General features: G+C 36.9%; 2 protein-coding genes across 6 annotated transcripts in view; both read left to right on the top strand.

The window, feature by feature from the left end:
* Positions 1-2,848, top strand: part of LOC108629933 (uncharacterized) — a 5,977-nt gene extending 3,129 nt beyond the window's left edge. For 3 of the 5 annotated variants that reach the window (XM_018032894.2, XM_018032895.2, XM_026817707.1), the window contains 2 exons: positions 368-444; positions 533-2,848. In XM_018032894.2, the coding sequence (XP_017888383.1) occupies positions 558-2,363 (1,806 nt within the window). In that variant the 5' untranslated portion in view covers positions 368-444; positions 533-557 and the 3' untranslated portion in view covers positions 2,364-2,848. Of the gene's footprint in view, positions 1-110; positions 213-367; positions 445-532 lie in introns of all 5 variants that reach the window. The other 2 variants (XM_026817706.1, XM_026817705.1) reach the window with 1 other exon arrangement.
* Positions 2,849-3,222: 374 nt separating this feature from the next.
* The window catches only part of CAP (Cbl-associated protein), a 92,544-nt gene continuing 84,050 nt past the window's right edge, over positions 3,223-11,716 (top strand). Inside the window, exon 1 of the mRNA XM_018032907.2 lies at positions 3,223-3,811. Coding sequence (XP_017888396.1) covers positions 3,716-3,811 — 96 coding nt within the window. The 5' untranslated portion in view covers positions 3,223-3,715. The remainder of the gene's footprint in view (positions 3,812-11,716) is intronic.

The raw sequence follows: 11,716 nt of genomic DNA, 5'->3' as shown, positions 1-11,716 counted from the left end.
ATTAATACTTCCGTATTTTCAAATTAGAATTATCGCTACATGTAGACTATTTTTCTACTATTATATGTAAATTGTTACGCGTTAATATCAAACATTGTATATCATTTCAGACACTATGTTATTGTAAATTATGGAGAATTCTGACCTCCGCACATTTCAAATCTAATCGTTATGTGTTATGATTCCTCGATAACCGCGGGTTTTTCTAACAGGTATCTAGCCGTTAGTAATAAAAATAGAATACGATAATAACAATTTATTATAGTCGAAGTACTCGTCATAAAAATATTTATTTATCTAAGCTCGCATTCCATAATAATCTTTGAAAAATTGATTATTTTCTTATACTATCCAATTGTAATTGCAGATTTTTAAATACTCATTGACGAAGAGGATTGTGTTGGTCAGAAAGAAGGAAACTACGCACTCAATATTTTTTTGAATGTAAGACAGATAATTTTTATTATAATTCTACACGTAGTTTAAATATACGTAATCTAATTTCGATCTTCTTTTTGTTTGCACGATGAAGATAAAGGAAAAGGATTGCCGAGAAAATGAAGGGTTTAGAAGTATCAAAATTAAATAACTATCAAAAAAAAGTGTACAACGAAATCCAAGAATTGATCGAACCCGAAGAGGAGACGGTTATCACAATCGATACGCCAAGTGGGACAGGAAAAACAACTCTTCTATGCTCCTTGGCCGTAAACAATCCTTCGGTGAAGTTCCTCACTTTCAGAAGAGATCAAGCAAGTGAGATTAAAAAAATGAAAATCGACGCATACACTTATGTATCCTTCATCATGCACCATTTCAATTTGACTTACACCCCCGCGCTTCAAATGTTTCAATCGTTTAGTACGGACAACGTTGCCGAGCTATACAATTTATTAGTATACTCTAAAAAATTTGTTCAAAATGATACAAAAGTTATTATTTTGGATACGTATACTATACCGTCACCGAGGATATTGCTTCTATTGTTCATAGTATCGCTTAAATGTAACTTGCGTTTAATATTCGCCGGAAATAGCATGCAACTAGGCGCTATCGGGAAATCTGTGTTCCACGATGGAAGCAATTTTCATCTCATTCAAATGTTCACCGATGTAATGATAAATAAGTTAGATAAGAACATGCGGACACGCGAGAAAGAGCTTGAAGACAAAATAACGAGTTTTCGTAAAATTCTCCGACAGTATAAACCAGCTGGAGACGTTCCATTGCATTTCAATGTTCGTTACGCTCTTTATACTATTTTTCGAGAAAAATACTTTACCCAAGAGTATTTCGATTCCATTTACATAGCTGCAACACATCGACAGTTAACGTCCCGTTTGCTACGTTTCATTAACTACCTGGAATCAAATAATGTACCATACATTAAAGCACCATTTTACTATCACGGCAGAAATGGTATGAAACCTCTCGTCGTGAACAAAAAGAGGAATGCAAAGAAATTTGTTTCGTACTTACTATTAGTAGAAGGATATAGGTACACATATATATCGCAGGAAGGCGAACATCACGTTGTCATATTAGAAAAGATATTATTTGATCCCACTGGTTTAATCCGCAGTCTATTAGTTCGCCTTGTGAAAGAAGCGAGTCATTTGGAACTTGTTCTTTGCGAGTTGAATTATTATCAGATTTTACCAGCCTATCGTGATTGGCTGTTGACAGACATTGTGAGTACTGGCACATTATGGCAATTTCCTCTGCGTCCGTATACAGTATTGACATATCATGCTACCCTGGGTCGTACGATCGAGAAAGAAAACGTGGAGCTTAATACTGAGTGTAAGCTTGCTAATCCCTTGTACATTGGTCTTTGCTCTGTACGCTACTACGACAAAATCTACAAAATTCACGACGAACGTAATCTTTCAAGTTTCTTGCTTACGGAATATATGGAGAAGCAACGGAACGATTATAAGTATTATTACCGCTGTCCGGTATCGGATAATCATTTAATTTTGCAATCTGCTAATACGAACGGACGTAATCAGTACATAGACAACATTCAATGGAACGATGTAGATTCCATACCTAATTTTGAGGTCAACGTATGTACGTATTATATGCGTATCGAACGTGAAGTGTATGAAAATGTAAAGATCGAAGAAATGGATACACCGTTAATGCGAATTGCGAGATTTGTCAAAGAAAGACCAGACGTAGTAGTTAATACGATTAAAGCTGCCCCAGTCAATAGTTTCATTGGGAACAATCATAATCATAATACAAAATGTAATAAAAAGAAGAAACATCAGAAGCTAAATGATGAGGATGCAGAACCAGTGGCGTACACACAGTTAAAAGATGCATATGAGAAATGGATGGAGAAGCGAGAAGAATGAATGGTAGCTTATATATGATACATATATATTTATTTTATTTTTATATTTCGTTCGTAACAGGTATGAGTTACTATTTTCTTATACTTACTTTTTGCATTTTTAATAAGCGCATATATCTATATTCATTCTACTCGATAGAATTTATTCCGTACATATTATTTTTTCGTAGAGCAGTAGAATTCTTTCAAATAGAGTATGCAAACTTACAATATATTAGTACTAATAGAATATTTTCATATTCACGAGTGTGTTTATAAGAAACTGTCTGTGCGAATGTATTCTTATTTTTCCTCGCAAAGCGAGTTTATATAGCTACAGATTTGTATTACCTGTATGCCGGTTGATGAGTGCAGAGAATTGTTTATCAGAATTTAAAAGAACAACATTTATAAGTTAGAAAGAAAACTTTCTATATGAGTTACTCCTTAAGATTTTTGTACGAATGTTGATCTTCATAAATATATTCGCAGTGAATGTTAACACTATTTCTATCGGTGTCAAAAGACACCTGAAATTTTTGCTTAAAATTATTAGTTCAATACCTTTTCTTCAATTAAAGTTTTTTATTAACATGTTTCTCTTAATCGATAGTTTAAAGTAGATAACAATAATATTCGTAAATCTTCACTGTTCGCTTCGACGTTTGGAACGTTGAATAACAATATTAATAATTGTACGTTGTGTACGATTTGTAGCCACAAGTGGTTCGCTCGAAGAGAAGCGTAGAAGACCGTAAGTTAGGAAACGCTGTCGGAATTGATAGAGTGGGGAGGAAGACAGCACGCGTGTTCGCCGGGTGCCATGAGTTTGACAGAACGGGCTGGCGAGGGTGGCGCGCAGACGATTACGGGGTGGGAGGAGAATGCGGCGGCGTCAGTGTTCCGCGGACGATCAACGAGTGCGGTTCGTCTATTTGTTCGTGAGTCGCGCTGTGACGTATCGGGTCTTGTCTATCCGTCAATGATCACGTAACCCGCGTAACCACGCGAGCGATCAATGTTTACTGTTCATCCGGAGGTCGATCGAGGCTGTTCGTCGGTCGAATCACCCTTCGCCGAAGGTTGCACGTCCTCCGGTAATCGCTGATCGCGTCGCGTTTTAGCAATGATCGGTGCACGCAGCCGAGCGGTCCTCGAGAGATGCGATCGTTGACGCGTGGAGGAAGCGAATTTACCCGCGATCAGCGATTTTGCGCCGTCGGCCACGAGTTCGTCGATCGAATCGCGGCGGGCAAAGCGAGACGGCGTGGCGTCTCCATCGACGAGCAGCGTAGTTAGTCTCGCGTACGAACTTAAACGCGGGTGAGTGGTACCAAGAGAGAGGGGGAGAGAGATTGGCGAGATAGGCGGGATATGAGCGCGAGAGAAGTCACCCTCATCGGCGGCTCCCCTTGGGGATTCCGTATGCATGGTGGACATGACCTGAATCAACCTCTACGCATCTCTAGGGTAAGTCTATTCGTCTACGCTAATGGTTATTAATCATCATCTGATTACGTACGAGTTGCAATAACGTAGTTCTAAGTTGAACAGTACAATATTCGCATGCTACTGCATTTACTTTAGCATTAATTAATTTCCGTAACATCATGAAAATTAGGTGTCGAGTCGAACTAAAATGTGTCCTGTTGAAACAGGGATACCTCACATATACATCTTACATACATAGAATATCTTTAGTTTTATCTCACTGGCTCTTTCAATATCAGCATACATACTTTATCAACATTACGCGGTCGTTGATTCCTTAAGCCACACTTGTGGCGGCGAGACGCGACCTTTGTATTGTTTTCATTAGCAAGCAATCACTTACACCGAAGCACAGTCTGAAACAGTATGCGTAAAGTGTAGAGTTCACGATCAAAGTTCCCAAAAGTAAAAGATAGCTGCGAAAAAAATGAGGATTTTACATATGAGATTTAGTACACGTTTTCTTTTTACTGTTACGTATTGGTCTATTGGCTAGTGAAAGTATTCTCTTAAGCATTATCTTATAATCTAATAACTGTTTAAAAGCAAATTAATCGGATATAATGCTGTACTTACCAGTATAATAATCGTCAGCTAATAGAGGATAATATTTAAACAGAGATGGTTTTCCGCTTCAATCAAAACAAATCCCTATTGTACATACTAGCATGAAAGATTAAATTCTGGTTGATATTCAGAACACGATTTAATCAGAAAATGAAATGTTAACGTGGGTGTTAAATAAACGAGATGCTAAGAAAATACTTTTATTAGATTTTGTCTAAGAAGACTATAGAAAGAGTACCTGGCAATTTTATTGTTAGTTCTAGGACCCCCCTGCGTTAGCAAGGGTGTCCATTCATAAGAAATGATCATTCGAACCATTTTTTGCGACACTGGGTCCAGGCCCCAGGTCCGTTTGCCCTTAAGACGGCCTGCATCGACGGGACGTTGAAATTTTGTATTTTCTAACTTTTTTACAAGCAGTACTTGCATATTGATTTATTATTCTTATTTTGTCTTTTCGAGTAGTATCTTAATCCTAGTAAAACGATGACGAAAAGATATAATTTGAATAAATGCTCAAGGAAACTTGTAACGCTTTAAACGAGATTTGGATGATAATTTAAATTTTCGAGACGTATTTCGCAATTTTCGTCGCCATAAAAGATATTGGCACTTGAACGCGTTTCGTTATAAATATTGAACGATCGATGTTATCAACGTTGCTAATAGACTTTGGTAGCTGGCACGAGAAACATCGATTTTAAAGGCCAAATGATTTCATAGGGCGTTCATTATAACCACCTACGTATGTATGTAGTCAAATTTATGTATGATACATCGAAAGCGGTTTGGCGCTTGGTTCACGCTAACTTTACGATGTTAAACGATACTTTTGTTTTGCGATCATATTTCACGCGTAGCTATGTTCTAATGCGGTTTGCGAATCCATTATTTCCACTAACAGTTTAAGTTCTTCGATGTGGAATATGGTTTTCTACCTATTTGCTCATTGAAGTTACGTGTGCTCGTATTCATTCTTCAACTTCTTTTGGACAGTTATTAATTCGGATTGCACTATTTTTATTTTCATTGCAAAAAGAAAGATATAGTTTTTGAACATTAAATTCGATGCTCGTACTTAGAATATTTCAAGTAGGGAAGATTCAAGTGGAAACATTTCGGTCTTTCTTTAAACGACCGAAGATCGACGTGATAATAAACAATCAAGAGTCGCGGGTTTAGTCGGTCGAGGCTAATTTTGTTGAACGTATTTACCCGCTTTAAAATGGGCGACCTACTAGACAGCGTGATTAACGTGTGCTCAGCTGATACGGTTTAATTACGACCGATGCGTACATTTCGAAGCCTCTTTGCTGGTTCGTCGTACCGGAATTTCACATTTCGAAGGATCTCGGACGTCCTTCACGTTCCACGAGGTTCAATTCAATCCGGCTATGATTTCTAGTTAATGAAATACAAAAATCCGGTTTGCTCTCAATTTGCGAAATCTATTTTTCATTTTCGTACAATATTTCTTTCTCAATAATTCTCACTTTCCATGATTTTTGTTCTCGCTGGATCGATTCTTAGAATATCACGGGTTTACAAGGAAGAGAAGGAATTTGATCTCCGGTCGATGCCGAACTCACCGATAACAATTAGCGTGGTAGGGATGGCACATGCTTGCGCTATCTTCTAATTTCTTTCCAAAATTTTCGATACATTCACACTCTTAATTTCCTATGCAAATTTAGTACTGTTACAAGTTGAACGATGTCTTCGTTGCAATTTCGCGTACGCAAAGCAATTCATAAAACGATGCGTCTCCCGTACACGTGCTCGTTTTCAGACGATCCCGCGTCGTACACTATTAAGGTACAATAGCGGTATAATGAATGCTAGTTTCAGGTAGTTATCTGAATGTCAGTCACAATCAAGGCTGCAGCCAAGCTACTACGTAACTTTCCCGTTTCGCGCGGAGACACGTGCTCCGCGTAATGTCACGCCTATATTAATACATAATATCATTCAAACTGTTTGGTAGAGTTAACACGTTGGGAATGCACGCTTAATGTCAAAGAAACAAGCATCTGTGTATCAGATAGAGATAATTAAGAAAGATTCTCGCTGCAAGGATCGCTCGTTTGTAAGCGCGAGGCTGTCTGGCCATGAATCGCTTATTCTACTTGACTTTCGTTACTTGTACGCACTTATACTTTCATGCACGTAGGTACCGTATACTCTAACTGTGATATAATACTCGATAAATTAAGAAGTTTCTGCTGTATAAATCTTGGACACGAATTTTTATGTTATGCCTTAGTTAAAATTTATATTACAAATGTCCAATTTCGTTAACAATGAGAGTTTATTGGACATCTATTTTTAAAAATTTCGTAAAGCTATCCTCGACTTCTTTCAACCTTGTAAAACTTGTTTCGTTTAACGATTTCGAAAACAGTTCCTGACGAATATATAATGGAACTTTACGATCGCGTAGTTTTATTACATCATTAATTATTCTAAGTCTGTCTAAGAAAGTATTTTATTTTAGATGAATGAAATTTCATATTAGATCGAGTAAATTTTCTATGTATTTATTTAAGATCGTTTTATAAAACGAAGGTGATGGCACGAGGAGATAAATATGCAAATTCTGTAGCTAATTCTGTCGTTAAATTAATATTAGTATGTTAGCAGAGAAAATTTTGATTTTTATCGTTTATCGAGAAAGTAAACATTTGAGTAAACGGCGCGGTAGATAGCCTTTGAGTAAATGAGCGGCGTTTAAGTAGATAACCGCAGCTTGATACAATAGCGTTAAACAATTGAGGAGAGAATGGATTTTAGCTTGGTTCCAAACGAACGTTGCTATTTTTCCTGAAGAGTCTCGCGTCTGATTGTCGTGGAAATTGGTTACAATCCTCTTTGACAATGTAAGCACTGTCTTTCTCTCAGCTTTCTGTTCACTCTTTGCCGTGTAACCGCTCGCGCCAGAAAGATGAACGGCAAAAGACACAATGAACGTCTTTCATCCACGCGATTTATCACAAAGTTGAATATCGTCGGCGCTTGCTGCAGATAATGCGTTCCTCCAGCTTTTGTCATTCATAATAACAAAAAAAAAGGGAAAAAGTGGAATGTTTATTGGATGACACTCTTCACAATACCTTCGGGCGTGACAAAAACACGAATTCCTCTATTTGAAATAAAACTGATTGTTATAACTCATTGGTAAAAAGCCAAATGAGATTCTAGTCGAAAATTTAAAAACGATTTTTTAGAAGATCTTTATAAATGTATGCGATCTGATAATGAATGAAGACGTGCACTAATAGGTATATTAATAACGGTGTGCAAGAGAAAGCGTGTATGCATTACGAGAAAGAGAAATTAAACCAGGATCGTGGAACGTTGAGTAAAAGCTTTCCTCATTAACACATACGTACAATTTTTTTAACGTAACGTTTGTACTCTGTATTCTTTTATTCAATCCGTCTGCATTTTCATTATTGTACATATAGATGAATGTCTCATTTGAAGAGTCCATATAAAAGCTCGTTTAAAAAAACTTTCAAACAAAACTTATTTTCCTTTATAAAATGTCTCGGTATGAGATCTACTCGACGAAACAGAGTACATTTGAAACATTTCTTCATACTATGTAAGAAATAATGGCTTGCAGTACTTTAAAATGACATTGTGTATGTATCATCTAACGGTTTGAAAGCAGGCAAACTATTTCAATATTTTTGTGCTCCGGCTTTTATGCATCGGGAAATACAATGTGGACGATCCGTTAAAGAGGAATTAGCAGGTACACGAAGAACCAACTTGAGAGATTACAGAGAACGAGTGGTTTGGCAAATACGTAAACCCATCCCACGCAGATGCAATACCAAGCCGGCCTTTATGGTTCGTTGCATTAGATATGTGACATTTATTTGCGGTCTGTCAACTCAACTGCGTTTACTAGGAAATATGGTAGACCCATATTAACGTTAATGTTAACATTTCCTGCCTGGTTATATGCTTCGTTAATCGTATATAAAATGACAATTACTTATTTCGCGAAAAAATTTGAGGTTTAGGGGATAGAGAAATTTAATATCCTCGAAATGTGATTATCTCCTGTCTTGGTTTTATTGATTCGTCTTCCGTCTACTGCGCCTGTGTTGATACGTCTATATATACGTTTGGAGAGATTGTATCTCCCAGTGGAAATATTGCGTTTTGTGCAAACATTCAGCGTCCGCCATGAATTGAAATTAACGAGTTTCAAAAATTGTTTTTTATCGAATGCATGCGCGGTTTCGCTTTTAAGAGACTCTACACTCTATTACTCTTAAATGACCCAGAGGACTACGTGGAAGCTTTATTATGTTAATCATTCTCATTGTTGGAAGTTGAATGGCAGTACGCTGTTAACCGCGAACAATCGACATTGGTATCGCGTTTCAAGGCCACGGGAACGTTGCGAAATGGCCGCGTGCGTGAACGCGCTTAAGACCGCCTCTGCCTCGAGGTCCTTGCGCAATTAGCGAAGTGCATCGCGCGCGGTTACGCAACGCAACCGCGGAAGGTGAATCGAGTTGTACGTATGTACGTGTACGCGTCTGTTACTTTACCTGTCTACCATGTAACGTTTGATATCACGCGTTTACGTGGTCACGGTTTGTACCACTGACAATGTCAAGGGAACGCGTATGAAATTTACCTCGTAACAAGTCGCCTCGGTACATTGTGCTTCACCGGAATGTTCCGCGGGACAGCTGTAAGGATCGCATAACTTGCATGACTGGTACATTTCAGCTTCGTTTACCCAAATATCTTTCAGCCACCTACTTGTTTTCGTCTGTACTCGCAGTAACTAAGAATAGGCTATCTTTTTAGTTGAAATTTTCTAAAGTAAGTAACGAAATTAGACATTTTCTGGTTAATGAAATTGTGCCTAAAATTTTACCAATTAGACTATGAATTTTGTTACCTGTAGGAAAGTTAAATATATAAAAAGTACAAAGCCTGCATGTAACATGTAGAAAACATCAAAAGCTGCATTGCAATGGTTAAATTACTAACTGCTTGTAACACGAACGTTTTATTTTGCATAGAAAGTTGCAGTTCGCTTATGACTCGTGTTCAACTGCTATTTACTCTAAATGCGTTTAGAATATTGAAATCGGATTTTATCGGCATACTTGTTTCTGGTTTGGATACACGCAATTCGCCGTGAATGCAAATCGAACGATTATGTAAGAATTCGCGTTCGCATAATTGAAAGTGCACTCGGTTGTAGCAATAGTAATAAAAGATCAGTTTCGAGTCTGTAAAATTGAAATTGAACATTTACGTGTTTCTAGTGCACATTTACTTGTGTTAATTAGTGTAATAATATAAGAGAATGATTGATAGAAACTTATCAAATTGATCATTTTCACTCTATTTAAAAACATCGTTCGCTTTCTAATTTAATCAAGTCTATTGTAATGGAGTGCTATTAAATCGAGACTGTTAATGATAATTGTGCTCATAAATCATTAATTTTATGGTTTTAGAAGGACGCACGATACTTATTTCCTTGAGTGCAGACTGTTGTTTACTTTGTATTAAGAGATTAGGAGAATTTATCATCGGTATGGAGTAGAACATGTGTTCGTATCGAAAAACCGATCAGTGAAATATGATGTATGGCATAATCAATTACCCGTATATTTTTCAATCGATTCATGGACTATGAACGCGCTCTTCATTTTCTTTTTACAGGAATACGTGGAAAAGGTCATTAACATTTCGATAAAATATTACATGGGAATGGGAAACCATAAAACATAAATTTTATAGCAGTACAGCAGGCGGTTTATATATTGTTAAACTTTTTCTTTTATCAATAAATAATTCTTAATCGTATGAACGTTAACATGCAAGTATTACATATATAATTAGACGTTGAAATACAGTTTCAACAAGAAAGGAACATGTTACTGATAGCTGTCGTTGTGAGAATTGATTAATTGATTGATGCTCTAGAAAACATGACAGTGAAACCATTGTTATTTACCAGGCCATTCTATCTGCCTTGCGCTTTACATTGTACTGTCTAATCTCTATTATGTTTAAATCGGCTGTGGAACTGATAGTTCCTTTGCATCGATGAAACTCAAACGGTTGCAATAAGCATCGTCAAATCTGTTCGTCTAAAAATTCCCAATATTCGTCAAACTTATTTCTCGTCCAACATTTTTGTTTCTATCGGCATTATCTAGGTCTGTTTCAAATTCGATGAATACCAGAATTGAAATTTCGTACGCAATGTTTAACGCGTCTGTGAGCATAGTTATAACGACAGATGCTGCTTTACGTTTATAAGCGCAAATGGATTAAAGATCACGTCCTGTTCCCCTATTGAGCGATACTCCTGTTTGACACGTCTGTTCCATTAGAGGAGATGAACGTTTCGTCGACTGAAGAGTTTCGAGTCCTCTCTAATGAATTAGTTACGCTACCTGTGACGTGTATCAACCTGAACACCATAGACTTTGTTTGTAATAACTTTACGAAATAATTATACTGCAATGATTATACTATTTCTGACATAACTGTCGCATGTTAGAAGTTTCCTTTGAACTATTATAGTAAAATATCGTGCAGGTAATGTTATGGATAATCAAATTTCGGAGAAACATTTTCTGAGAGTCCACTTTGAGGGTACCAGGTATTCAATTCATACAACAATGACTACGTTCGCGTGAGGTTAATAAGACTGAAATGTTTAGCTACACTTCAAGGCTGAAAGCTTGGATTAAGAAATGGTTTGAAATCAGATTAAATTTAAAGTATCACATTAAAGTAGTACATAACTGTATTTCTTGACAATAATTGTATTTAGTATAAGAAAATCTAGAGCTACGGATATACATTTTGTTGGTAATATACTGATTAAATAAAAGGAGTGGCAAATTCCCAATTGGATCGATGTATCGCTTAGAGACGTAAACGCGAATAATTACTAAGGAATCCATTGAATCGTTTTGCACACATTTCCTGTTGAGAAAGTTACGATACTCGTGTTCATTCTGCTGGAGGCTACACCGGAAGTAAGTGCAAGTTATGCGCCGCGAAATCACGATATGTCGGATGTGCCGTGTCCCCTTGATTGTCGACGCGACGCGATGTGATGTCCCATTGAGTCGATGAAATAAAGTCTTCAATGAATGGTTTATTGAATCAAAATTAATTACGTTTAAGACAGTATTATTCGCTATACGTTCCTTCTTGGCTTTTTGCTTCCGTCAGCTCTTAAGGATGTATACTTAAACAATGCTAGCATGTTGAATTGAATTTGTTATTATAGATTCCTATTACTATTAAAAAGCTACC

This window comes from Ceratina calcarata, unplaced genomic scaffold (assembly GCF_001652005.2).
Source record: "Ceratina calcarata isolate Rehan_Ccalc_2016 unplaced genomic scaffold, ASM165200v1 scaffold60, whole genome shotgun sequence".
NCBI classification, from domain to species: Eukaryota; Metazoa; Arthropoda; class Insecta; order Hymenoptera; family Apidae; genus Ceratina; species Ceratina calcarata.
This window is presented reverse-complemented; position numbering and strand designations above follow the sequence as displayed.